Source organism: Pollachius pollachius (assembly GCF_949987615.1).
Source record: "Pollachius pollachius genome assembly, chromosome: 2".
NCBI classification, from domain to species: Eukaryota; Metazoa; Chordata; class Actinopteri; order Gadiformes; family Gadidae; genus Pollachius; species Pollachius pollachius.
Window position 1 is genome coordinate 47,118,424 of NC_136935.1, and position 27,834 is coordinate 47,146,257.

General features: G+C 45.7%; 1 protein-coding gene across 1 annotated transcript; it reads left to right on the forward strand.

Annotated features, from left to right (window-relative positions):
• Window positions 1-803: 803 nt before the first annotated feature.
• Window positions 804-27,834, forward strand: smc3 (structural maintenance of chromosomes 3). The gene is made up of 29 exons (XM_079730696.1): window positions 804-962; window positions 1,691-1,766; window positions 1,991-2,029; window positions 2,125-2,192; window positions 2,551-2,622; window positions 3,284-3,363; window positions 3,469-3,547; window positions 4,244-4,361; window positions 4,565-4,740; window positions 5,293-5,373; window positions 5,751-5,915; window positions 7,688-7,809; window positions 8,351-8,564; window positions 9,040-9,143; window positions 9,894-9,993; window positions 11,210-11,370; window positions 12,483-12,624; window positions 13,088-13,238; window positions 14,083-14,249; window positions 17,262-17,399; window positions 17,708-17,866; window positions 19,512-19,619; window positions 19,945-20,053; window positions 20,823-21,070; window positions 22,970-23,182; window positions 24,392-24,583; window positions 24,986-25,163; window positions 25,574-25,680; window positions 26,513-27,834. The coding sequence occupies exons 1-29, from the start codon at window positions 948-950 to the stop codon at window positions 26,582-26,584; spliced, it is 3,654 nt and encodes a 1,217-aa protein (XP_079586822.1). The 5' UTR covers window positions 804-947; the 3' UTR covers window positions 26,585-27,834.

Consider the following 27,834-nt stretch of genomic DNA (forward strand, 5'->3'; position numbering starts at 1 on the left):
AGACAACCCAACTGCCTACATTTCCTCTCTTCTAAAATACACTGTAGTGCCATAGTATGTTTATCAGAAAACTTGGTTAAAACAGAGGCCGTCTACGGGCATATTAAACATTCTCTGGTTTAAATAATGAAAAAGGTGAAGCAACAGTGACACCTGCAGTGACCTTGTAGCTTGACGGCTTAGTAACAAGTGGGTATTGAGAGCGGGAAAGTACAGGAAAGGGCCAGTAGTAGTAGTATATATCATCAAATATTACGAATATTTCTGTTTGCATTGATTCTGATTGCTGATTTATACAAACGATAAACTATAGAGCAGGGTTTTTTTCTTTTACCAAAGACTAATGTTAACAGAATACAATGGGGGTAGATAGATCCTCCTATTTTCGATTACACTTTAAAACTATTAGTTGTGTTTTTTTTAACCTATATTAACAAAATGTATACATCCCAAATGAAGGACCGAAAACTTCCATCAGAATTATTAAATTGTCGAGGCCGGACGTCATTCTGAAGACCCGTTTTTTTTCTTTCCCTCGCCGGTCCCTCTTGGCGCCCTGCGCTCTCCCTCACTGGGTCTGTACCAACCGGATTAAAAACCTAACCTATTCTGCTTAAATGTATTACATCAAACAAATAAGGAAAAACATCTAAATGGAAATATAAAAACATACATTAAGTTATTTATGAATATGGTTCGCTCAGTCATCATATTTTTATAATATTATTTGATCCACGTACGATACAGAAAGTGGTATATTCCACCTCATCCCGCCCCCGACGCCATTTTCCATGTTATTCTGCCTGACCCAAATAATTCCGTATTTTTAGGACGGCTATTACTGTTAATTGCGATAAATTTTGGACAACTACGTTATCCCCCTTCTCCCTTTCGAGAAGAAGGGAGTTTATCTCCAAGTTGGAACAGGAGTTTCTACCTAGAGGACAATGTATATCAAACAGGTAAGCTATAGCTAGCTGCAGACAGACTGTTAGCTCGGCTCATTGTATTGCTCGTTTTTCTTGCAATGTTTCTGTATGGTCATACACACGTTTCTCCGTAACTGTATATAGCTTTAGATCTACGATGTAAGTCCGCTCCCACATTGGTATACAAAAGTAGCATGCTTTTAGGGCTAAGCTAGGCTAACGGGCTAGCATCGCTTTGAACTGCCCGCCCCCTCTCGCGGGTTAGCTAGGTCCGATCGCGAGCGTTCAGAGTAGCCCTGGCAGTGCAAACAGGTGGATTGTTATGGATACTTATCCACCGATACCTTCACCACACCGATAATAAACGGACATAAAGGGCACAAGTGATGGCCTACATGATTGTGTACATGATAAAGAATGCATTAGATGTCTAGCTTTCAACATTGTCCAAGCGTTATCCTATGAACAAGCCGACGTACTCAACGCGCGCGCGTGTGTGTGTGTGTGTGTGTGTTCTGTCCATTACAGTGACAGCACATTGCCTCCATAATCATCCCACAAATGACTTCTTAACCGTAGTAGATCCTTTGAGACACACCAGTCATGTCACGTTTAGACTCAAGTTAGAGTCTAGTCTAGTCTACTTTGAGTCAAACTTTGGCGTGTCTCAGGTGGAAACGGGGAGATCTCTTGTCTGAGGGTCACATTAAGCGTCCAGACTTCAAGCCTTGACCTTAATACCTCTTTGTATTGCTCTGCAGGTCATCATCCAGGGGTTCCGAAGTTACAGGGACCAAACGGTGGTAGATCCCTTCAGTCCCAAACATAATGTCATCGGTGAGTTTAACGGGTTGTAAACAATGTTGTAATCAAGCTTTAGGACTTCAATGACTCAAATCTCCATTCTAACTGTATTCTACACCAATGTATTGTTGCATTATTGTCTACCTCTTGGGGTTATCCAATGTGTATAACTGTATCATAGCCTCCAAAATGTTGATTTCCAATATGGAAATGCAAAGCAATGTTCTAATGCTAACTTCTCTTCTGTCTTTTAACAGTTGGGAGAAATGGATCCGGGAAAAGTAACTTCTTCTACGGTGTGTATCAAGCCACACATCAATACATGTCTTTATTGAGTAGTTGGCAATGTATCCATCATTAGCTAAATGTTGTCTCCATTTGTTTTCTATAGCAATTCAGTTTGTGCTCAGCGATGAATTCAGCCACCTTCGCCCAGAACAGCGATTGGCCCTGCTCCACGTAAGAATACAGTATTAAGCGTTCAATAGATCTATTGTTCTGTTTATAGTACAATGTTACACATTTGTTGTTTTGGCCGATATTAAATAAGACCTTTGTTGGCTTGCCTTCCATAATGTTTGTTTAAACATGCTTAATGTTGGATTGGTTTGGAGTGGAAGTAAGGGGATATTTGGCATTTTTAGCATTCAAAAACAATACAATAAATATATATATATATATAAAATATACATTGTTGTTAACATTGTCTACAATGATCCATCTCTAGCTATGTATCTATTTCATTACAGTTTCTAAGTTGAATTTGAAGAATTAATCACCATGTTAAAGAAAACAATGTATTTTCTCCAAACTCTAGGAGGGTACCGGTCCTCGCGTCATCTCTGCTTTTGTGGAGATCATTTTTGACAACTCAGACAATCGGCTACCGGTAAATATATCTTGGATTATTAAAACAATAGATATATCTGTTCAATTCAAAAAAGTCAAATCCCTGTACAGTTCTAAAAAGTAATTCATTTAAATGCATAGGGTTTCTTTTTATGTGGGGCTGTGTGGAGGTAAACAAAATGTCACACTCGTGTTAGTGATTACATTTAATCCTGTTTTTCGCTGTGCTTATTATGTTATGTGGTGGGTCTTTATGTTTTGGGGGCTCTTATGTTGCGCAAGTGCCCTCTTTCCCTGCCGCATACTCAGTTGTAACTTAATGGATTGTTGATACTTTTTGTGTACACAACATTGGTATAAAAGGTGTGGTGTGTGGAATTGAGTGGCATTTAGTGAACAGACTTGGCAAAAATTTAATATAAAATATTATTTGGGCAGTTTATGTTTCACATCGATATGCGAGCACTTCACTATTTGCTTTAAAACGTTAAAAGCTCTATATTTTGTTTCTTAACAGGTGTTTGAGTCAGTAAACAGCTCTGTATTGTTCTTAAATAACGGTAGTGATGGCTGGATGTTTGTACCCTCCCTGGCTTATGTGACTGTAATCCTGCCGTCTACTGTGGGTCTGATGTAATCACCCAACGCCAGGAGGCTTTTTTTCTCCTCTTGTTGATTATTGGTCCCTCTGCTCTGGACAGATTGACAAAGAAGAAGTCTCCCTCCGCCGCGTCATCGGCGCCAAGAAGGACCAGTACTTTCTGGACAAAAAGATGGTCACGTGAGTTCTGCTCGCTGCCGGAAAAACGCTGTATCTTTAATGACGGGCATTGACCGGCCCTGTGAGTCCATGTAGTTAACCGTGTGACGTGTGTGGCCGTTGCAGTAAGAATGATGTCATGAACCTCCTGGAGAGTGCCGGCTTCTCCCGCAGTAACCCCTACTACATCGTCAAGCAAGGAAAGGTGAGAGTGGCAAAAAAGCACCCCTGCCGCTAAATCTCTTAAAAGGGCCCCTATTTTATCCCCAGATGCAGGTGTGATTAGCGATTACAAGCCATTTTGAAAATCTGCCCTTCGCTGGGCCTAGGTGACTTCACAAATGGGAGAGGGAGTGTCCTCTGATTTAGATGTATTCTAGAAAGATCGATCTACCATCCTATCAAGTCGACTGTAGCAAAAGTTGCTTATCTGTCCAGGGTACATCTAGCTTAGTGACATCACTATTGATGTCGGGGAAAAAAAGCCATTTTCAAATTGCTTGTAATGGCTTATCACACTCACTTTTCTTATTCGCTAATAACTTTGGGACCCTACTCCCTCCACCAATTTAACCTAGAGACTATTCAAATGCGTGAAATAGTTTAAACTTTAAGATCGATTCAACCATTTCAAACTTTATCTGCATGTTTACAATGTTTACTCCATCTAGACTTTTAAACACTGTTCAAATCTTTTCACTTGATTTAAGCCATTCAACATTTCTATACGTCTTAAACTATGTGGCTTCATTAAAACATATTTTCAACCTCGCTTTGTATTACAGCACACCATATATTACATATTCTTCAGGAAATGCATTTTCTAGTTCTCTCTGTCGATAGACCGAAATGACGGTGGCCATTATCATGGGCAAATCTATTATCTGTGTGCTGCACGTAGATCAACCAAATGGCCACAGCTCCTGACTCTCAGCGCCTGAAGCTGCTCCGAGAGGTAGCTGGGACCAGAGTTTACGATGAACGCAAAGAGGAGAGCATCTCGCTCATGAAAGAGACGGGTAAGACCAATTCAACATCACCGACCACACCACCAGCCGCATTTTTCCTTTTGACATGAATGCATTTTGCATGAAAATGTATCAAGTTCAGAGTTAATACAGGAAGGAAGGAAGTTAAACAAGCAATAACGGCTCCTTCCAATGTACAGCTGGTACTAGCCATGTAGATCTCCTATAATGAGTCTGTGTGGGTGTGTGTTCAGAGGGAAAGCGGGAGAAGATTAATGAGTTGCTGAAGTACATCGAGGAGCGCCTGCACACCCTGGAGGACGAGAAGGAGGAGCTCGCTCAGTACCAGAAGTGGGACAAGATGAGGAGAGCCCTGGAGTACACCATCTACAACCAGGAGCTCAACGAGACTCGGGCCAAACTAGACGAGGTAAGGATGGGTGAATGTGCTCTCAGAAGTGGGCAGGGTATTTATAGTCAGCCGGGGTGCAGCGATGCCTCGTGGCAAGGATCATCGCAATGTCACGATGTCGCAACATTTTACGATTTTCATCGTGAAAAGTCACTATACGCAACGTGACTTTGCACTTTTTAAAGTATTTTTTTATTTAGTTTTACAACAAGGCACAATGAACTTAACCCACTCTGTTAGGTTTTTGCCATAGATTTGAAATAAATCACAAAAAATACATTGCATGTAAATCAAGACTGAAGGTCAACATGCACAGCTCTTTCAAATCATCCTACCTTCATAAAACTATTATTGCATGTTAATGTATACAGGATTGTTGGAAGTTAACCTTATTTGGTTTTTTTTGTGCTAGGGTGCAATATCGGCTGCAGTTACCAGTCTAGTGATAATCAAGTCATTGGATTGTATTATGATGATCAGTCGTCTTTTTGCCAACTAGCTAGTCATGACACAATGACGCAGATAGTCAATGTGATTTCTTTGTGTTCATCTCCTTTTGTGTTCCTTCAGTTGTCCAGCAAGAGGGAGACGTGTGGAGACAAATCTAGACAGCTGCGGGACGCTCAGCAAGACGCACGGGATAAAGTGGAGGTAAGGAACAATGTACCCTCTCCCCACTTACTTCAAGAAGAATCATGTTTGGTTTAGAAAAAAGTAAGATTCGATAATGGACCGAATCAAAAGGCATTTTCTTTTTTCTTTTTGCCCTTATTTGATGAAGTTTTTCTAAGTTTTTGCTGTCATGTCCCAAGAATTTCCTTGTTCAGAATGACCCATGGTTACACTGAGCACAATACAAGCGGCCTTCTTCCCTTCAGGCACTTCAAGTGTTCCCTTTAGCTCTTCGGCCCGAACCTCCTTATGTCTAAGCATTCCACGTCTGCATCCGCAAGGCAACAGAACCGGGTGACCCGACCTCACCGTCCCGTCGTCTGACCATCGGCCGTCTGTCACTCTTTCAACCGTAGGAGACGGAGCGCGTGGTGCGGGAGCTCAAGTCCAAGATCTCCGCCATGAAGGAGGAGCGGGAGCAGCTGGGGGCCGAGCGCCAGGAGCAGATCAAGCAGAGGACCAAGCTGGAGCTGAAGACCAAGGACCTGCAGGACGAGGCAGCAGGCAACAGCGAGCAGAGGGTAGGGCTGCCTCCGTCTGCGTCACTAGGACCCCCGTGACGCCGCACTGGCCACGCCCCAGCCACTCTTCTTTCACTGCCTCGTTACGTTCGCTTCGCTCTCCCTTTTGGAGAGGGTTTTGTTCTTGTGCCCTCGGCCTTGTTGAGCTGAAGTTAGATAATGTTCTCTCAAATCTTGTATAATAACATAATTAATGAGACCGACCCTGTGACATATTTGCAACTCATTTTCACCAAATTACAGGTTGAACGCTCGTGTGCAAATGTGCTCTCCTCCATGCATCATGCTGGCTGATTGCAGAGTTGGCATGGTGCATCCTCCATATGGTGTGTGTGGGTGTGTGTGAGCATGGGTGTTTGTGTGTGAGCATGGGTGTGTGTGTGTGAGCATGGATTTGTGTGTGTGAGCATGGTTGTGTGTGTGTGTGTGCGTGTGAACATGGTTGTGTTGGTGTGTGTTGAAGCAGGATGAATGGTACATCATTATGGTTTACTGGCTCTGCCTGTATGTGGACTGTGATGAGCGGCCTGCATGCTGACTGTTGAGCTGAGGCCCACCTGGGCCATGCTGACGTGGGCAGGCAGGGTCTCTGAGAGCAGGGCGACGGACGGTGAGGGTAGACGTGCGTCATAGTGTTTCTACCAAAGCGCATGTCATGGTGGACGGTGAATGAGGTTGAACAGTGCTTATTAAGGGTAAAACTTAAGGTTGCCGCCTCCTCGTTTTATGATTCAGCTCTACCAGCATCTTAAAACTCAGCCTGCTGGGATAATGTGTGCAAATTCAGACGAAGAACGGCTTACTGTGAAATGTCAGTAAGGGCTGACTTTGACCCACGATTTTGAGATGTATCAAAATTAGAGTAATTAGAGTATCCAGTAACAGCCGGGCCTCGATTTTAGGGCCCGATGCCGATATTAGGGCGTAAAGAATTACAGATATGGATATTTCGGCCGATAATCAAAATATAGGTATATCAGCCTTTATTCTTGATCTATATTTATATATCACGGTATCCTGGGGGTGGCGCAGCCTCTTGGGGTTTGCTGCTGACACTGCAGCAATGCTTCGGGCCACAGCAACTTCCTATTAAAACCCAGAGCTAAAGGAACCAATCATCTGAGTGGGGAGGAGCTACGAACCTTCACACAGACCATGATGTAAAACTGTTAGTGTTGGGAGTGTTAACCAATGTGTGCTCTGTTTAGAGGTTTAACCACCGCAGTAGAGGATTCGGCAAGCGGTGATAATGTAGATAAATGTCACCATTTCCAAAGTTTTCCTATCGGCAAACTCACACGCCGATACGTCTGTGATCAAATCGGCCAACCGATATATCGGTCTGGGTCTATTCCAAATGTATTGTCGGTAGCTCGTTGAGTGATTCATTTTTCTGAATATTTGATTGGACCTGCACCTTATTATTATGGTGAAACATGTATTTTGGTATATTTTGCTAATTTACCAAAATTTCTCCTATTCCTTTTTTTCCTCTCGAATTATCCCACACCCCCATTCTCCATCATTTGTTTATTAACATATCATAGTTTAGTGTTAAATCTTATCACAAAGCTCATTGGAACCAACAGTAACTATTTGTGAGGTATTTAATGCACGCTACAATATTAACCTTTCAGTCCTATGAATCAATAGCTTCTTCAGAAAGGAAATCATTTTCCATGCCTGGGGAAAAACCTTGCGCGAGTTTACCCGAAATACTTCCAGAAAACCGGCCTCCGACCAACCGTCCCCGGCCCATCTCTCCCCTCCAGAAACGTCTGCTGAAGGAGCGCCAGAAGCTGCTGGAGAAGATCGAGGAGAAGCAGAAAGAGCTGCAGGAGACGGAACCCAAGTTCAACATGGTGAAGGAGAAGGAGGAGCGGGGCATTGCCAGGTAGGGATGACTCACCCACGCCCCCGAGGGCCTGGGGCCAGGTGACTCATTCAGAGCCCACTTGGAATGAATAACCTGGGATTGAGTGAGACTGCAGAGATGTCAACAGGACTGCGGTGTTGTGCTGCACAGCAGTCCTACTGCAGGAACCCAAATGGTTGCAGAACAGTGTCCACGCCTCAAATGCATGGCGACAAATCATATACACCTAATGGCATTGCTGATTTCTGTCAATAAAACATTATGGGTAAACATTGTTGCCGGGCCTGATGTCCACAAGAGAAAAGGTCTCTGTAAACATTGGCAAATGGATCTGTAATTGGATCTGCAAAGATTGGCACAGCAGTACGCTATTAAACAGTAAATGGCCTTGGGTTTATATAGTGCTTTTATCTAACCTCTCACTGCCTATTTCAGTAAATGACTGAACCACACACGCACAGGCCTGACACACAGACAATAGACACGTTGTCATTCGAAAGGTCTTTGCCCCCAAGCTTCTCTCAGCCTCCATTGACACGGTCCCCTTCCCCCCCCCCAGACTGGCCCAGGCGACCCAGGAGAGGACAGACCTGTACGCCAAGCAGGGCCGCGGCAGCCAGTTCACCTCCAAGGAGGAGAGGGACAAGTGGATCAAGAAGGAGCTCAAGTCCCTGGACCAGGCGATCAACGACAAAAAGAGGCAGATCACGGCCATCCACAAAGACCTGGAGGATACAGAGACCAACAAGGAGAAGAATCTGGAGCAGTACAACGTCAGTAGTGATTCATATCAACAACACTCATCTTCCTACTCAGTCTCCCCTCCTCCTCACTCTGAAATAGATCAAAGATTAAAAGGTTTTGAATATGACTGAAGCGCGCTCCCATGTTTGAATGTGCAAGTCTCTCCAATTTGAAGAATAAACAACCCAAAGAAAACACCCCCTATCCCATTTCGCCGCCATTGAAAAGTGTTGCTCTCAAGCACCTTTGGTGGAGTTGCGTTCAAATTATAGCTATTACATCTTAAACACGGCCCATTCAAGGATAACACGACTACTTGTCGTCACATTTACCATGATATCCTAGTAAAAGCAAATGTTTTTACTAGGATATCCGAATTGAAACCAATTTTGAAAATGTTCTGCAACAAATTAGTTTTTGAATATCACTGTTAAAATGGGTTCCCCCTTGCAAGCAGAAGAAGCAGCAGAATCAAATTGTGCATGTCTGATCTTGCGTCTGCAGAAACTTGATCAAGATCTCAACGAGGTGAAGACCCGTGTGGAGGAACTGGACAAGAAGTACTACGAAGTGAAGAACAAGAAGGATGAACTGCAGAGCGAAAGAAAGTAAGCCAAGCCTTTTCCCTCTTACCTATCCTCCTCCACGTAGTCAGAATAACGTCAGTGCCTTATCAACCATCCCTTTCCCTCAATGTACGTCAGTCCATTCAGATGAGTCAGCCAGCCCCATAGGATTACGATGAAAGGTTCCTCTGTTCATTTTCTTGAAGTCATGTACTCTCCAGGCCTGGCAACCTTTTGTCGTATTGTGGAGCACAGACTTTAATGTGCATGTCCACATGCCTTCCTTCAGAGGCTTGAGCACATTGAAGCTGAGCCCTGAAGCTAGGATGCGTTTTAGAGTTTCTGTTCTGTAAGGTCCGTGTAGGGCGGTATGGTTGAAGAGGATTTAGTTGTAAAGGAAAAGGATAAAGTATTGGTGGCCGGGTTTATTTAATTAAAAATGAGGAGGGAACAACCAGACTCTTTTGAAGACGGATACACAAATCATTCAGACTTAATGTTTAGGGTACTAATAAGGTACTGTAGCAGATAAGGTCAGATGCTTGCAAAACCTGCAAGAATATATATATAAAAAATAAAAAAGTGCAGCACTGGTGCACACAGTCATTTGTGCGCAGTATCAGGAAATTTAAATTCATACCTGATTCAAAATAATCATCCAATATTCAGCACTCTTGTTTCCTTTGCACGTGCATTTGCTGCGTTGATGCATGTTCCTGGGGCTCCTCAGTGCTAGTGCTATGCTGGCTTGTGCTGACATACGTTTAACACCGTGTGCTCTGTCCCCTCCAGCTACCTGTGGCGCGAGGAGAACGCGGAACAGCAGGCCTTGGCGGCAAAGCGCGAGGATCTGGAGAAGAAGCAGCAGCTCCTCAGAGCCGCTACTGGCAAGGTCTGTCTGCGTCTGGGGGCTCCGTTACATAATGTCTGCTTTCATAGCCCGTCTACATGCATAGCCGCCGTTTCCGAAAAGCACGTCATTCTTCTGGGTAATCGTCCGTGGCTACAACGGCAGTAAGGGTGGGAGGATTCATAATATCAGAAGACTGAATTCCCCGATCGCATCTCATTGCTCAGGTTGACAGGATAATGGATATAGGGATTTTCACATGCTCTCATTTCCTTATGCGGTATAACTCATTTTAGCTATTTGCATAAATAGAACTGTAGTCTATCTTGAGGACATGTTACCGAGATGAATTGAGCCCCGGGGAAAAGTGCGCCGGAGCGCTGGCTAGGTAGAATCACCTCGGTTTGTGACTCGATGAGTGTACACGGCCAACGGTCTAAAGAGGAATATCAAATGGAGTCACTCGTCTGTCTCCACCACTCCACCTCCTCTAGCTCGTCAGATTTACATATCCGTTTACATATGAGTCACCCTTCTCTCCGCCGCGTCGTCCAGCCACCGTTCCTCCTGCGGAGACATCAATCAAATATCACTTCTGAATTACGCTGGGGAGAGATGAAAGGACGCAGTTTGGAGCTTACCGGACATTGATGTTCAGCATTTCGTTTCACTCCGTGACGGGTCCTATCTGAGTCATACTCTGTTCTAGCGAGAGTCCACTGGGGCCTATGCTGCACGACACGATAAGACTAGTGTTGCTCGGAAATGTCTGCCCATCCATCGTCATTTGTGTGCCCTGAATCATTGTATAAGAAAGGTTCTTCCCCGGACTACTCTGTTCGGCCCCTCCATATAGGAAACGCATATCAGCAGGCGCCAAGATATGGTGCAACTTGATCAGCAGTATATAGCGCTGTGCAATTAATCAAATTTTGATCGTGATTTCGATTTTGGGGTCAAACGATCTCCAAACTAATATAATCCACTTGAAACAAAAAAAAAAATATTAAAGTTATTTTGGAGAGAAAGGCTGAATAAATGCATCATGTTTTCAAACTCAAAGCTAATCTTTGAATAATCGTGATTTCAATATTGACCAAAATAATCGTGATTATGCTTTTTCTTTTCCATAATCAAGCAGCCCTAGCAGTACGTCCGGTTAATGCAATACAAAAAAACTGAAAGTACACCTTAAAACCAGGTAGAGATTTTTGTATTGATGAGCTCCATCCTCTGTGCCCCCCCCCCTCCTCTCCAGGCCATCCTAAACGGCATCGACAGCATCAATAAGGTCCTTGAACACTTCCGTCGCAAGGGCATCAACCAGCACGTCATCAACGGTTACCATGGTATCGTCATGAACAACTTTGAGTGTGAGCCGGCCTTCTACACCTGTGTTGAGGTCACCGCGGGTACCAGGTAAGTTTTTTGTTATTGTCTGCACCTACACCGGAACATTCACTCCCACTGGCCCTAGCTTCAACTCTGTCCTGTTGCTAGACTGATTTAAATAATATATATATTAGTGCTGTCAGTTGAACGCATTATTAACGGCGTTAACGCAAACCAATTTTAACGGCGTAACATTTTTTATTGCGCGATTAACGCTCTTTTGGCTTGGCAAACGTTGTCGTTTTTTCACCTGCTGTCTAGCAGCAACTAGTCACTTTAGAAAAACTACAACACCATACCGGATCTCGCTACACCGGAAACAAAACAACAAGCATGCTGCACAAACTTGTTGGGGCTAGCAAGGAAACGGAGCGGGTAAAAAACTCCTTAAAAGTGTGTGTGTGTTTGTGTGTCACTCTGTTCGAGCCTGAACGAGAGTTCAATGTTGTCATTAGCTGTTACGTCTTTCTGACCAATCGCAGTTCAAGGCCCACCCGTGCTGTACCTCTTCGGGAGGGGCTGCTCAGTTAGTCGCCTCTAGACAAAATCGACTTGGTTGCAAATAAATAAACAAATCAAAGCCTGGGCTATTGAAGTTTTACGGTAGGCCTACCACTGTCATGCACCTACCCGATGTCAAGTGGACCGGGTTGAATTCACTGCGGGTCTCTCTTCTTATATCCATCTTACCAAATATATTTTATTACTGTCCATCTCAACACTCTCTGATATCACTAAAAGGCTAGCAGCACGAAATCAAGGGATATTTAGAATAGAAAAAAATGTGCGATTAATCGTGAGTTAACTATGACATTAATGCGATAAATCGCGATTAAATATTTTAATCGCTTGACAGCACTAATAAATATATATATATTTCACTCTCACTCTCTCACTCTGTCACTCTCAAAATCATCTTTTATCATTAATATATTATCCTCAGTATTCATTCATAATATTTCATCAAATTGGAACAACAGAAACACATCATTTAAAGCCGCCTCCGTATGTTTGCCTTTTCATTCTTTATCAATGGTATGGTTTTGGACGATCTTGAATGTCAACGGTTCCTGACTCGACCTCTATAGCAGTTGGTGACTCTGGCTAATCCAAGCATCCATCATTCCCATGTCTTCCAGGTTGTTCTACCACATTGTGGAGACGGATGAGGTGAGCACCAAGATCCTGATGGAGTTCAACAAGATGAACCTGCCAGGAGAGGTCACCTTCCTGCCCCTCACCAAGCTGGACGTCAGGGACACCGCCTACCCTGAGACCAACGTAAGGAGCGCCAGTCCTCTCCATGGAAATGCCTGCAGATGTAATGCATCTAGGAGGCTCAACTTGGAAAGAGGCGTGTCGAAAACCTGGGAGCTGGAAGTCGTTCAAGCTAAATGAAAACAAACAATGTGACGCAATAATATTTTTAATATATATACATATATATATCGATAGATGGATATCGTTTTATTTAAAATATAGATATATTATGTGCTTTCATGCCTTTATGGAAGATGCTCAATAGAGACAGGAAAGGGGTTGATGACATGTCACATCGGACCACAGGTTGGATTCTAACCTGGGTCGCTACAAGGTGTACCAACCTGGCCATTACCGACCCAGGTTAGCACACTAGCGTCTTGAGCCACTAGTGAGCTGTCTGAAGTGTGTCTGCGGATGGGGGTGGATATCGAGGAAATGTCCCTGAGAATGAGTTCATCACTGCGCTCTGTTTCGTTACCAGGACGCCATCCCTATGATCAGCAAGCTGCGCTACAGCACCCCCTTTGACAAGGCCTTCAAGCACGTGTTTGGAAAGACCCTGATCTGCCGCAGCATGGAGGTCTCCACCCAGCTGGCCAGGGCCTTCACCATGGACTGCATCACTCTGGAGGGTAAGCACCGGGTCTCCATGGTGGAGAGACATTTACGTTGACGTTGATGTTCAGCGCATTTAGCAGACGCTTTTATCCAAAGCGACTTACGATAAGTTGCTTTGACAGAAGAAAGAGAAGCGGGTGGGGGGTAAAGGGATAGTTGGGTTAAACAACTAAAATGTATCAGGCAAGCTGTTGTATTGTCTGTAGCCTGACGATGTTGCAATAAAAAAGAATGAGAAAAAGAAAGAAAAACAACCATCTATCCCTGTCGGTACAGTAAGGAAGTGCCAAGAACCAACAATTGCTAGGTTAACCCATTCCCCGTATGCAACAAAGATGGCTAGGATAAGATGCTACACAATACTAAGTACTATTTTTAAGTGCAAGGACGTACAACATGCAATGGGTGCTTAAAGAGGGGTGGAAGGGGGTGACTACAGAGTCTAGGGGAAATCTGCACGAGGGAGTATTGAGTCTCTTGCGGAAGCTGCTGAGTGTCTCTCTGAGGTCCTGACATCTGCAGAAAGGTCGTTCAGAAAAACAATGGGTTTAATCTCTTGTTTTTCATTACCAAATCAATTAATCGTTTAGGCATAGGCTTCTCTGAAAAAGTGCAAATGCTCGTCACGTCACCCGCACCCAAGTTAATGGTTCCACCGCTGAGAGAAACGAGGACGTTTTAAGCAGGAATTCACTCAGCGGTAGCCACAACCTTTCCCTAATTGAATCCACTAATGGATTAATGGAATCAACGTTTCGGCATTCATTCAGACCACGTTTCACTTTATTTGGCTCCTAATCTCCAATCCATGGAGCTCCCCCCGCCGTCTCTAACGAGTGCTTCATGTTCCTCTCCCAGGCGACCAGGTGAGCCATCGTGGGGCTCTGACGGGGGGATACTACGACACCAGGAAGTCCCGCCTGGAGCTGCAGAAGGACATGAGGAAGGCGGAGGAGGAGCTGGGCGAGCTGGAGGCCAAGCTGAACGAGAACCTGCGCAGGAACATCGAACATATCCTTTCACTGGCCTTCTCCAGACTGGTCACCTTACGGGTGTATAGTAAATATGCAGTGTTCCGTTGCTCAGATTCTCGTCCCACAAATTTGACTTTAGATTATCAATGGTAAATGGGCGGCATTTGTACAGCAGTTTTCTAGCCAGTGGCCACTCCAAGCGCTTTACCATATTGCCGAAAGTTCCCCCATTCATACACGCATTCACACACCGAACGGCAGAGTCAGCCATTCAGGGCGACAGCCAGCTCGTCGGGAGCAGCTGGATAAGGTGTCTTGTTCAGGGACACCTCAACACTCAGCTATGAGGAGCAGGGGATCAAACTAGCAACCTTCAGGTTACCAGCCAACCCGCTCTACCTCCTAAGCCACATAACCTAAAGTCTGATGGCCGACTACTTCAAATGCGGGTGAACAGGGCATTTTAGTATTTTGATTCGTATTTGTTTTCAACCTCTCGTGTTGCTGGACTTTGGGTCTGTCAGCGTGTCATTAATTAACAACGAACACAAACTCTGCCAGCGCGAGAACTTTTACCACTGGGAAGACGAGCTTAAATATCCTGTCCATTGCAGAAATACACGTTTTCAAATCCCCTTCTGAAATCCTCCTCCACTCGTGCAAATTAATAAATCCCTGTTGAATATCTCTGAAGAGAGAGTCGGGAAACAAGGTGTACCTGTGCTCTTTCAATATTTGGTTTCCAGCCCAGGCTTTTTTGCCATCTCCCCCCAGAAGTTTTGCTTCAATAAAGTAGGACTGCTGTATCCGAGATTACTCCAATTTACACACTCTTTAACATCGGTAGTTCCACCTGGTAGGGAAGCTGGGCTTTGATGAGATTATATTGTCATGGTAACAAGAAGAAAGAAGAAAGTAAACAAACAACAAAAACCCGACCATTTGAACCCCAAAGGATTTCTCTTTGACGCAAACAACGATGCTGTGTCTAAAGATGAGAAGCCAAAGAAACCCGTCTTGTTTATACTGCTACCTTTCCCCCCCTCCCCCCCGGCCAGTGTGCAGCGCCGATATCATTGAGGCTAGTGAACGGGGGCCGGCGCAGGATGATTACTACTACGTGATGCTTCGCAAAAGGTCACCGCCGTGACTCAGCGGTTGAGGCACCGGCCGCGGGCAGGCTGCGGTCGGGGAGCGGCCTACGTGGGATTGTATTTGGAGACCGCTTCCGTTCTTATCAAATGTTTCGCACACCTGTTTGTGCGCTGGGGCTCACAGCCATCGTGACAGGTGGTTGGCCGGCCAGTGGGCGCACCTGGTGATGACTGGATGTTGTGTGTGAGTGGGCAGGATGAGAACTGACAGCTGGCTCCCTGTGACAAAGGTCCTTCAGTGATTTAGCCGGTGAGTCAGAGCACAGATCCATCGGAAAATGAAGCGAGTTTGTGTGTATGTGCCTCACCTTTCGGCTTTAGATAACGCTGTTAGGGAGACCGATGCACCAGTTGCTTGCTGGTTACCATAAGGCTGGAAAAATGGGCACCAGGTGCTTTTGTTTCGGATCCCGATTAGTCTTATCTGTATCAAAAAACGATGGCCAAATGTTCCATTAATTCATGGGTTGTTGAAATGGTACCTAGAGAAACACAGGGAAAGACTGTTGCATTTGTATGGATTTTTTCACAATGCTCGCAATGCTCTTTTTGTGCAATTGCTCCATTTCGATTTGTTTGAATGGGATTCATCCTTGTTTACCTTTTTCATCAAGTTGTGGTCAGAGAAATTGAGATTCTTAAAGGTATATGATTTTGGCCAATCCCTGTCACCACTTGCATCATCGAATCAATACAACCCCTGATTAATTGATTGAATAGTGTATCTTGAGCCCTGCTAAATCTCAAAAGCTCGCCGGAGCAGTCCAGTCCACCTTCTCATTTGTCCCAAGGAATCAATAAGCCTGCATGTGAGATCCGCTTAATCTGTGCATGCAGCTCTCCCTAATGTCTTAATGTCATAACGTTGACAGAGGGAGTCAAATCGCATTATCCCCTTGCTGATTTACTATTGATTCTTCCTGTAAACAACCATTAATCATCATTAATCCAAATTGCATGGCTGCCGAGAATTCCCCTCGTAGTTCACTGCCATAATACGCTGACATGCTGCCACTTCAGGTTCCCTGGCCACTGGTGATGTCTCAGTTAAATGGTAAATACCAGGCTCCCATATATGCCATGTAAAGGTGCTGTAGTCAAGATTAAGAGCTATTCTCTGAATGTAATTAGCGAGAAATGGCAAAGCCATCCGTCAGCCAGTGACTGAAATTAGCTCTGAATTCCAGTCAAATGTGCCTTACACTGTATGAGCAAATTTAGATTTCAGAACAGCTCTCTGACCCAGCTCATTACTGACCAATCAGAGCAACTTCTCTGATTGGTTCGAGGAATCCACCTGGCCTGTTAATCACAGGTGAGTGAAAGGCTACACTTCTCAATGATTGACAAATGTAGTGAGGGAGGAAGCAGATAGGGAGGGGACATTTTTTGCGTTGTTTACTTTCCACATCTTGCTCTTTTCGGCTCACTCTCCCTTCAAAACTTTAACATCTTGCCCAAAGCTGCTTTAATTCAAAATTAGCATGACATGTCTTAAAGAGATGAGTAAAAAGTCAGAGACTATGCATGGATGATAATTGTGAAAATGGATAGGAGGGTAAATAGTTATTGTTGCATCTTCTGGAAAGGTTAGTAATGGAGACAATGTTAGTAATGGGTTTTATATCAAGTTGAGTTCAGGCAGAGTTTGCACCCAGTGATCAATGGGCATCGAAACTCTACGCGGCTAATGGTGTCCAATGATTCATACTGCAGTTGTTTTCAAGTTCAACGCGCACTACCAGGTATTAAGCTCATAGTGAACAAGCCGTTTCATGAGCAGCGTCAGCACTGCTATTAGCATACAAGGCACTTCATCAACCCAGTGGGCCGTGAGGAAGTAGATCCTCCAGCTCATCCCTCTGCCACCTAGCTTCCTTAACGTCCCCCTGCACGTATCAACAACGAGATCGACCAGCTGATGAACCAGATGCAGCAGATCGAGACCCAGCAGAGGAAGTTCAAGGCGTCCCGGGACAGCATCCTGTCAGAGATGAAGATGCTCAAGGAGAAGAGGCAACAGTCCGAGAAGACCTACATGCCCAAGGTAATGCGACACATGGCTTTGCTGGTGATCACGATGGGCTGGGGAGCGTAGCGATCAGAAGATCAATACTCAGTGGTGTGGACCGTATTGAATGCGTAGCTAATTATTAAATCAAGGTTTTTGCAAAATTTTGTATGGAGGTTTTGGCAATATTGCATGGCTTTCAGTCACAACACTGAAAATTCAGTTAATCTATCATAAAAGTTACTTCTCTTAATATTTGTTAAACATGTGTTATGCGCCTCAAAGTCGTTCATGGTTGAAATACAACCCTGTAAGCTGCTCTCTAACCCTCTCCCCCCTGGCAGCAACGCAGTCTCCAGAGTCTGGAGGCCAGCCTCCACGCCATGGAGTCCACCCGGGAGTCCCTGAAGGCCGAGCTGGGAACAGACCTGCTCTCCCAGCTCACCCTGGAGGACCAGCGGCGTGTGGACGACCTGAACGATGAGATCCGGCAGCTCCAGCAGGTAGGCATGGGGGGGAGAAGGGAGCCGTGACTGCAGCCCGTTCTTGTCCGTCTTGTCCGTCTCGTCCCTGCACATATTTACTCCACACATCCATCTGCACAGTGCTACCACCAAATGTCATGTACCGTACAAATTAAATTAATAAGCAGAGTCCCAATTGAACGCAGAGTCCCCTTTGTGGGTCGTTCATAACCGCTTTCTGAGTAGCAGAAAGCGTTCACGTCACCCTCTCAGTTCAATTTCTGAGTTTGAGCCATTACTGAAAGCCACAGTTTCCTTGGTTTCTTCAGCCGATGTTTATATTACCATGCACGTTTATCAGCGGGATTACAGTATCCGGCTTACTTAGGAAGAATGAATCACCCAAAGCCTTTTATATTATTCTATGTCAAATTTACTTTGAAATGGAGTCATCTGCCTCATTTTTCCACTTGGCGTTTGGCAAGAGCTTTGGGAGACAAGAGTTAAAGGCATGTCCCAACTTAAAGCCGGGTGCTGATAATGATCAAAGCTAAAATAGACGGAGGCTCTAAAATGAAGTTTAACGGTATTTCTCTTGTAATATTTGCAGTAGGGCTGGGCGATTAATTGAATCTTGATCTCGATTTCAATTTTAGCGTCAAACGATCACAGAACTAACATAATCGAGTTCTCCATTATTTGTTTTTTAGAACAGCTGGATACATATCTCTACATTATTTTAGATTTGAACATTTTCTTTTTGACCATTTTGTGTATTTTTTAAGGCGAAATTTCAAAGCTCTGTTACTAAGTGTTTTTGGGAGAGACATGCTGAATAAATGCATCATGTTCTCAAACTCAAAAATAATAGTTTGACTAATCGTGATTTCGATATTGACCAAAATAATCGTGATTATTTTTTTTTTTCCATAATCGAGCAGCCCTAATTTGGAGCAACCGATGCAAAACAAGCAGGGCTGTAGTTCCAGCGCTGTGCATCAGCTTTGCGATGGCGTCTGCTTCCCCCTATGGGTGTCAACGGGGTACTGCAGGGCAGCTGCTCTCCTCCTACACCCTCAAATGTTATTTTCCAACACGACGGCCCCTCTCCCCATGATATGCTGTTTACGTCTTCCAACAGACCCTCCTGCCCACTCTATCGCTCCAAACCCTCAGGGCTTCTTTATTCGTATTTATTTGCGGCGCTCTAAAATGCCTATGTTACCATCGCCTCATGTACACAGAGGAGTAAAGGGCAGACTAAAGATAGAGCCATGGCTGGTGGCCTGGTCTGTGTGTGGGATCTCCACAGTACAGCTCTCCTCCGACCCTCTCTCTCTCTCTCTCTCTCTCTCTCTCTCTCTCTCTCTCTCTCTCTCTCTCTCTCTCTCTCTCTCTCTCGCTTCTCCTCTGTTCGCTTGCTCCTCCACAAGTCCTCAACAGGCAAACCTTATGTAACTGTCCTCCTTTAAAAGGTGCTTCTGATGCCTGGTGCTGCAGTATTGGTAAACACAGGGCCTTCTACACTGCTTACACACGGACCCACGCGTGTGTTAGTGTGTGTGTGTGTGTGTATGTGTGTGTGTGTGTTCAACAAGGGCAGAACGAACGCTTTAGTGAGCCACATTGAACTGCTGGTTTCCCCAGCCCGTTGAAATAAAGTGCTGTGTGTTTGTGACTACAGGACAACAGGCAGCTGCTCAATGAGAGGATTAAGCTGGAGGGAATCATGACCAGGGTGGAGACCTACCTCAACGAGAACTTGAGGAAACGTCTGGACCAAGTGGAGCAGGTATGGAGGGGACATCACACATCATTGTGTGTCCTTCAAATATCACACTTGTAACCCACACTCTGGTGTAAGTAAATATCATTTAGATATAATTTGAATAATTGGACATTGTTAATTCAAGAATGTTCATTCTTTTGTCAAAATATCCATGATAAAAATGTGACGCCTCAAATCGAAATCCAATAAAGATTCTTCCAAAGCTTGGACGGATCCTTCTCTAGCTATGTGTGACTCTTGACGCCTGCACCGTGGGACTGCACACTGCTGTCCTCTTAAGTCTGTACCTTCTGCCTCTCTTAATGTCGCCTTTTGTGTCTCGCTGCAGGAGCTGAACGAGCTGCGTGAAACCGAGGGAGGGACGGTCCTCACGGCCACCACCTCCGAGCTGGACGGCATCAACAAACGCGTCAAAGACACACTGGCTCGGTCCGAAGGTGGGGGCCGCGGACGCAGCTCGCACACCCACCGTGCAGTCATGCAGGAGAGGGCTTTCTTCGTCCAGTGACTCAGAAGAGCGCAGGGACAGGAAGTGACAAAATAGCTCAGGTTCAAGGATAGCGCGGGATCGACGCATACCGGGGTTAAGCGTTTTGAGACCACATCTATCATCTGCGTCAGCATCTACACCGAGAGCAGCGCACTTGGATCACACACACACACACACACACACACACACACACACACACACACACACACACACACACACACACACACACACACACACACACGCCCCTTCTTTTGAAAACTGAAATAGACGGACGTTTTGCTTTTCATCGTTCTTTTTTTCAATTGCCTTACACCCAGGAATTAAGCCAAAGGAATCAAACAGGAATCAAAAAATCAGACATTGGTATGGATAGGCTTTTAATTAAATGCCAGAAATGACTAGCAAAATCAAACTCAAAAATTCGTGACTGTAGCCAGACTCCACTCACATTCTGTGTGTCTTTAGTGTTGATTCTCAGAAGCACTGAAAGTTCATGTCTCAATGTCTGCATTCAGACATTGAGTGCAGAGACTCTTATTATTGACACTGGGACTCTTATTGACAAGATAATCTCATAGTTAATAATCATGTTAGTTTCAGCTTTTCAACGCTTTATTTGCAATGTCAAGTAAAACGTTCCTCCACTTCCATGACGCAGACCTTTCTTCATATATACTGGCCTCTTGCTAACCCAATCCCATCCGACTCTAACTCAGATCTGGATGGTTTGGTGGACAAGAACGAGGTGGAGATCAAGGACCACCTGAAGAACATGGACCGCTGGAAGAGCATCGAGAAGGAGCAGAACGACGCCATCAACCACGACACCAAGGAGCTGGAGAAGATGACCAACCGGCAGGGCATGCTGCTGAAGAAGAAGGAGGAGTGCATGAAGAAGATCAGGGAGCTGGGATCACTGCCCCAGGAGGCCTTCGAGAAGTACCAGACCCTCACACTGAAACAGGTGCTCACTCACTCGCTCGCTCGCTCGCTCACTCACTCACTCACTCGCTCGCTCACTCGCTCACTCACTCGCTCAACACTCAAACAGGTGTTAATACTCACTAATTCACAGACTCCCTCTTCCTCAAACAGATGCTCACTCACTCAAACTCACTCACCCACAGAATCACTCACTCATAGACTCACTCAACACTCAAACAAGTGCTCACCCACTCACAGACTCACTCAAACAGGTGGTCACTCACTCACAGAATCACTCTCACTCTAGACCCCTATTCTAATCTAGGGGACTAGAGTGAGAGAGGTGCTTTTCTCTTTTTTCAAGCACATACTGAAAACTGCAAATTGCATAATTAGTTTTTAGGTGATGAAACATTTCTGGGGATAATAACATTCGTGTCTTGGCTGGCTGATTTTGATTTCACGCCGCGATTAATGAACACAGTATTCATAGTCCAAAGGAGGGGTTGTTATTTACATAACGCCTCGCACTGTATCCGTCAGAGACTCAGTCGGATATAGTGCACTGTCTCTGATCTCCTCAGCAAGGTACCGCCAGTAGACGAGGCGGGGTAGACAAAGTGTGGCCCTTTTTGTGTCTGTGAATGTGTGGGCGCACACACACACTCATGTCTGTCTCCGTCTGTGAAGTGGGAAAGTTTGGCCCTGAATCCTCCGTGTTCTGTCATCTCCATCCTTCAGCAGGGCTAAAAATAGCCCGGCGGTTTCCAATAAACACTCCAAAACTCAGTGGAGTCTTTCTCCACACGACAATGCCGCCGCCAGGCGTGGGCGGTGGCGAGGGGGGGGGGCGGCCGGTGATTGCAAAGTGGATCCGGGGTGGAAACATAATCAACACCACTTGTAACCGCTCAGCCATCGCTATTCAGCGCGGTGAAACGGTGCTTCGCATTTTGAGTGCCTTTTTAAAAAGTGTCGCTCCTAGGCCAAACCAAGCCCGTTTTAGCAGGTTACTCAATCTCCAGACATGAATAGAACAATAAATGTCTCTGCTGAAATGGGATTTGATATTTATAACGGGGCATTATGATTCATAGATGGCTTTTGCAGTGTGATGTCCATGTCACTGCCGTTATCGTTGTCTGGTCCTGTGGGCGCTGATGGGAGAGCTAGTGGGGTGCAGGCTGTTGTTGTTGTTCCCGGGTCTGCATTGAAGCAAGCACTTTTTCACCCATAGAGCGCGGTCAAACCCTTACGTTTCTACTGCTTTTAGATAGGATCTGGATAATTGACAAATGCAGTTTAGTAATATAGATGCAAATACTTGCCCATAATAAAGGATTATCTCTGACTGAATTGAAAAAAAATTCCGTACAGATACTAGTAAAAGATTTAGGAATAGATCGATAATCTATGAATTTCTGACACTGCTTCAATGTGCCGCACGCCTTTTTCCACAATCCAATATGGCTGGGTAAAAATATCGATTCATCAATGCACTGCAATTTATTTGTTCTCGATTCAATTTTAATTCAGAACTTTTTTGAAATGGATTATTTCCATTAAAAAAAGAAAAAAAAAGAAGCATACTCAGTCATTGTAATCTAGAAGCGAGTGTGCCTGGATGTACATGCCCTATTACATTTGTCCATGTTATGATTATTACTTTTACGCTGCAAGTTTAGCTCAGGAACAATACAATACAATGGTGTATTCCCTTTTTGCTAGTTAAAGCACAATGAAATGGTTAATTCTAAATAATATTTAGGAATTTTTGTAATCTGCACGTATTATTGAATCGATATCGAAGCAATTAGATCAATATCGAATGAAGACCTAAAGAATCTAATTGAATTGTGAGGTACCTGGCAATGCCCAGCCCTACAATCCAACACACGTGATACTGAACCCAGCCCCCCTCCTCCCTCTCCCTCTGCAGCTGTTCCGGAAGCTGGAGCAGTGCAACACGGAGCTGAAGAAGTACAGCCACGTCAACAAGAAGGCCCTGGACCAGTTCGTCAACTTCTCGGAGCAGAAGGAGAAGCTGATAAAGCGGCAGGAGGAGCTCGACCGGGGCCACAAGTCCATCATGGAGCTCATGAACGTGCTGGAGCTGCGCAAATACGAGGCCATCCAGCTCACCTTCAAGCAGGTAGGCCGCTGCTTGAAGGGGGGCAGGTCTCTCTGAGACCTGCCCCCCTTAGGCCAGTCACTATCTGTCACCTTGTCTGATGACCGAAGCTTAGTATCAAAGTATTACTCACATTTAGGGCATTAAGCAGACTTTTATCCAATCAATCGCTAGGTTAACCCATTCCCCGTAATGCAACAAAGATAGCTAGGATAATATGCTACAAAACTAAGTACTATAACTAAATACGACATGCAATAAGTGCGTAAATGAAATGCCAGCAAAGACAACATACAACAAGTAGGAGGGGATGGACGGGTGGCTATGCAGAGCCTAAGTATCAAAGATGGTGTCAAACCGGACTGTCAGACTGTTTCCCCCCCGCCCCTGATCACCACCACCAAGGCCCCCGTCCAACCCCATAACTATCCACCCGGACCCCTTCCCTTTGCTTCCAGTTGGGAGACAGCCTGCTTCTTTTGTAGGCCTTCCTCGTCGTTCACGGTTGAGTCATTTTGCAAAAAAGCTTTTTTACTCTGAACAGAATATTAAGTGAGGCTGTCAAATAAGCAATCCAAGATGTGAAGTGCTTCGCTGAATTCCATGCGGTTTCTCCGAAATCAGAAACACGAGGTTAGAGATGCGTTGGAGGCACAACACAAAAACTAAAGGAACAACGGTGGTGTGCGTTTGGTTTGTTAGTACTGCTGTCCTGCCTCAGAGAAGCGCTAGGAATAGGTGTAGTCCTGGCCCCTCACCGCAGGGCAAAACGGTAAAAGATCGACGGACACACGAATGGATGGCAAATGGACTGCATTCATATAGTGCTCTTTTGTGACCAGTGGCCAACCAAAGCGCTTTAGAATATAGCCTACCAATCACCCAGTCATGAACACATTCACACACCGGCGGCGGCGGCGTCAGCCATGCACGGCGACAGCCAGCTCGTCGGGGGCAGTTAGGGCGAGGTGTCTTGCTCAGGGACACCTCGCCACTCAGCTAGGAGGAGCCGGCGATTGAACTAGCAACCTCGCGGTCACCAGCCATCCCGCTCTACCTCCTGAGCTACTGCCGCCCGTGAATCCCCAAATGAACCATCTAGTATTGTTCACCCCCCCTCCCCCGCCCGTCTCTGTAACAACGTTAACACGCCCTCCTCGTGTCCCCCCCCGACGCCCCCTTCCTTTCTCCCCCCCCCCCCCCCCCCCCCCCCCCCTCCCTCCTCCCCAGGTGTCCAAAAACTTCAGCGAGGTGTTCCAGAAGCTGGTGCCCGGGGGCAAGGCCACCCTGGTGATGAAGAAGGGCGACGCCGAGGGCAGCCAGTCCCAGGACGAGAGCGAGGGCGGGGCCGACGGCGAGAAGGGCTCCGGCTCCCAGAGCAGCGTGCCCTCCGTCGACCACTTCACCGGCGTCGGCATCAGGGTAGGCCCGGCTACTCGTCTTTAGTTGCCACGGCAACCCATCCTTTTTTTTTATCATCTTTTTATTTGGGATGGGTATACAGCAATCAACACACACTGTACACAGAATGTCCGTAAATCCCTTTCCTTCCATCAACATGAACACAGGCCTACATGCATGCACATATACAACATACTCAGTATATACCAAAAAGCAACAACAACAACCTAACAATACTATTAATAATAGTAGAAATAATAAGACAAAACAAAAAACAAAACATCCTTCTGATGTTGTTGCGTCTGTCGACGCCGCTCCCGCCCTGAATGTTCCTCGTGGAACACCGAGGCGACAGATGTCACAGACTACGTGACCTCCGCCCGGTCCTCTCCGTGTCTGACCGTGTGTGCCGGCGGCGTGCAGGTGTCCTTCACAGGGAAGCAGGGGGAGATGAGGGAGATGCAGCAGCTGTCCGGAGGTCAGAAGTCCCTGGTGGCCCTGGCCCTCATCTTCGCCATCCAGAAGTGTGACCCCGCCCCCTTCTACCTGTTTGACGAGATCGACCAGGCACTGGACGCCCAGCACAGGAAGGCCGTCTCAGGTGAGCAGGGCTCAATGGTCCTGGGGAGAACCATCCGCACACGGCACCTCTGTGTAACGTACAGGCATACTGATGTGTTCAGTATGCCTCAAAACACCTGTGACACCTTGCAAGTAGCCTGACAAAGACCTGGACTCACACCCACGACCGTTTAGTCACATACAGGCATAACTACGTGTTCACTAACTTACAAACACAGATGACATCATGCAAGTACCATGACTAAGACCAGGCTCTGTCATAAAACACCCAGCACTTCTGTTGTTTTATGTCAAAGTTGCAAGTGTTGGTTATAACTCTTTAGATCGGCCTCCTTATTCTCAACACGGAGGTAGTGAATCCTTTAGTGTTGTGTTGTGTGGATGTGTGATTACGGATGTTAACCGATGGTGTTGTTGTTCGGCGTTCAGACATGATCGTGGAGCTGGCCGGCCACGCCCAGTTCATCACCACCACCTTCAGACCGGAGCTGCTGGAGTCGGCAGACAAGTTCTATGGTGTCAAGTTCAGGAACAAGGTGAGATATCCCCCCCCTCAAACCCACCGGCACCACCTCTGGTCTCACGTGGAAGATCCTCTGCGTGTCAAATTTATTCAGCGTTTCATTTCACAGCGTTAAATGTGTTATTTCTATACAATACGTTAAAAAGTAGCCTAAACGCTATTACAGAACACATTCGAAACTTTACGGATTTGCACCAATTAAAGAATAGTAAATAAAAATGTATATATTTAAAATCATGAAACGTAACCAAGAAAGGTGATGGTGGAGAAGGTTGTGTAGCGTTCACCACCTCAAGGCCGGCAGTGGTTCAGGAAGTAGACGGGGAGGACCGGCCACCAGTAGGTGTGTCGAGGTGTCCTTGAGCAAGGCACCTCAGCCTAACTCCTCCCGACGAGCTGGCCGTCGCCTTGCAATGGCCGACGCCGCTGTAGTGTGTGTGTGAATGTGTGAATGAATTGGTGAATGGTGGGCGATACTGTAAAGCGCTTTCAGTTGCCAGGAGAACAGTGCTGTTTAAATGCAGTGCATTTACATTTAGCGTCATTGAGTACATTTTTCAGAAGAAAGAGAAACGACAGTATGCCGCTGTCGTCACACTGAGGAAGTTCATAGAAACAAGTGGTAGGCGCTCACACTGGCAAGGTTAACCCATTCCCTGTACACACCAAAGACAGCTAGGCTAAGACACGACACAAGGCTAAGTTCTTCCTTTAAGTGCCGGTGCGTAACTGACCGTTCACCGTGCATTACGACCAGGTGGTAAGGTAAGGTCTCGGGTCTCTGGCCCTCAGCGTTTCTCCCTGTGTGTGTGTGTGCGTGTGTTCACTGCGCGTGTCTTCTCCAGGTGAGTCACATCGACGTCATCTCGGCGGAGCAGGCCAAAGACTTTGTGGAGGACGACACCACCCACGGCTAACCGGACCACCTTATCCTGGACCTGTGTTACCTGGCAACCCTCAACACCCTCAACCCCCTCAGTCTCTCCCCGGGGAGTCCGTACGACTAGGCATGTACCTCCCAGAATCCCAGTACAAAGCACCCACTCAGCCCATTAGCCACACTCCAGGGCGCCACGCCATTGGTCACCACGGGACATCGGGGGCTCCGGGGGCGGGGGGCGACTTCTAATTGGATAACGATGCAGTATTGAAGGATGTTCTCCAGACCACCGAGAAGGGGCGCATTTGAGATTGGAGAAAAAAAAACATGCTTTTCTTTATACACACACACACACACACACACACACACACACACACACACACACACACACACACACACACACACACACACACACACACACACACTAGACCGCGTCTAATAGTAAAGTGTATCTATCCTCTCGTGGTGGGCGTCTGTCCACGTGTAGAGTTGTACAAAATATTTAGCACAAGAACCATCAGAGCCCACCTTACGCCACGAGCCATTCCCTCGTCTTTTCTAACCGCCCTGTTGAACTTCCTCTCTCGCAGTCCCACTTTTATAGCAGACTTTTGGTATGCCCGTGTTTAAAGAGAGAGTGCCAGAGTAGAGTCCCCTCTTGGCTTGTTTTTTAGATTCCATTTTTTTTAAATCCCTGGCTGTTCATACGCGTCGTCGTTTCCCCTCTGGATCAGAATGTATTGGTGCGGCTTCCGGTCGGCTTGGATACACGCTGGGACATTTTAAAGAGCATCGGTAAAGGTGGCAGTTTTCGAAAGCAGAACCACCCTGTTAACTACTTTGTTTTTTTTGTTCCCTCGAGGTTCCTGATATGTATAAGGTTTTTATATTTTGTAATGCTATGTTAATGTGTGCGTGTCATTACCTGCCATATAGTAGATATGTTATGCTGTTTTTTTCTTGTTTTTGTTTGTGTCGTGGTGGATCCCATTCGAGGTCACGTCGGTTAAAGTGTTTCAAAGCACTATCCAGTTTGGCTTGTTTGTTAAACGCTCATTGAATTGAAAATAAATCTGTACATTATCTGAATGTGAAGCAGAAGCTAAGATCTGTAATTTTACTGCAATTCTGAGATCGTATTGACGTTGGCTTGGACGTTGGTGAATGGATATAAAAATGAAATGTATTTTGTAACCAGGTTTTAGTTTTCACAATGCTTTTGTTCAACTTTGCAATTGGTTCTTGTTACAAAATTAGAAAAAAAAATAAAACCATCTAAAAAGTTAA

Bases quoted from the DNA above. Each gene is read 5' to 3' on its own strand.
- smc3 (XM_079730696.1), top strand. The intron at 24,584-24,985 runs GTAGGCCCGGCT...GGCGGCGTGCAG, and splicing joins TCACCGGCGTCGGCATCAGG to GTGTCCTTCACAGGGAAGCA. The intron at 25,681-26,512 runs GTGAGATATCCC...TGTCTTCTCCAG, and splicing joins GTGTCAAGTTCAGGAACAAG to GTGAGTCACATCGACGTCAT.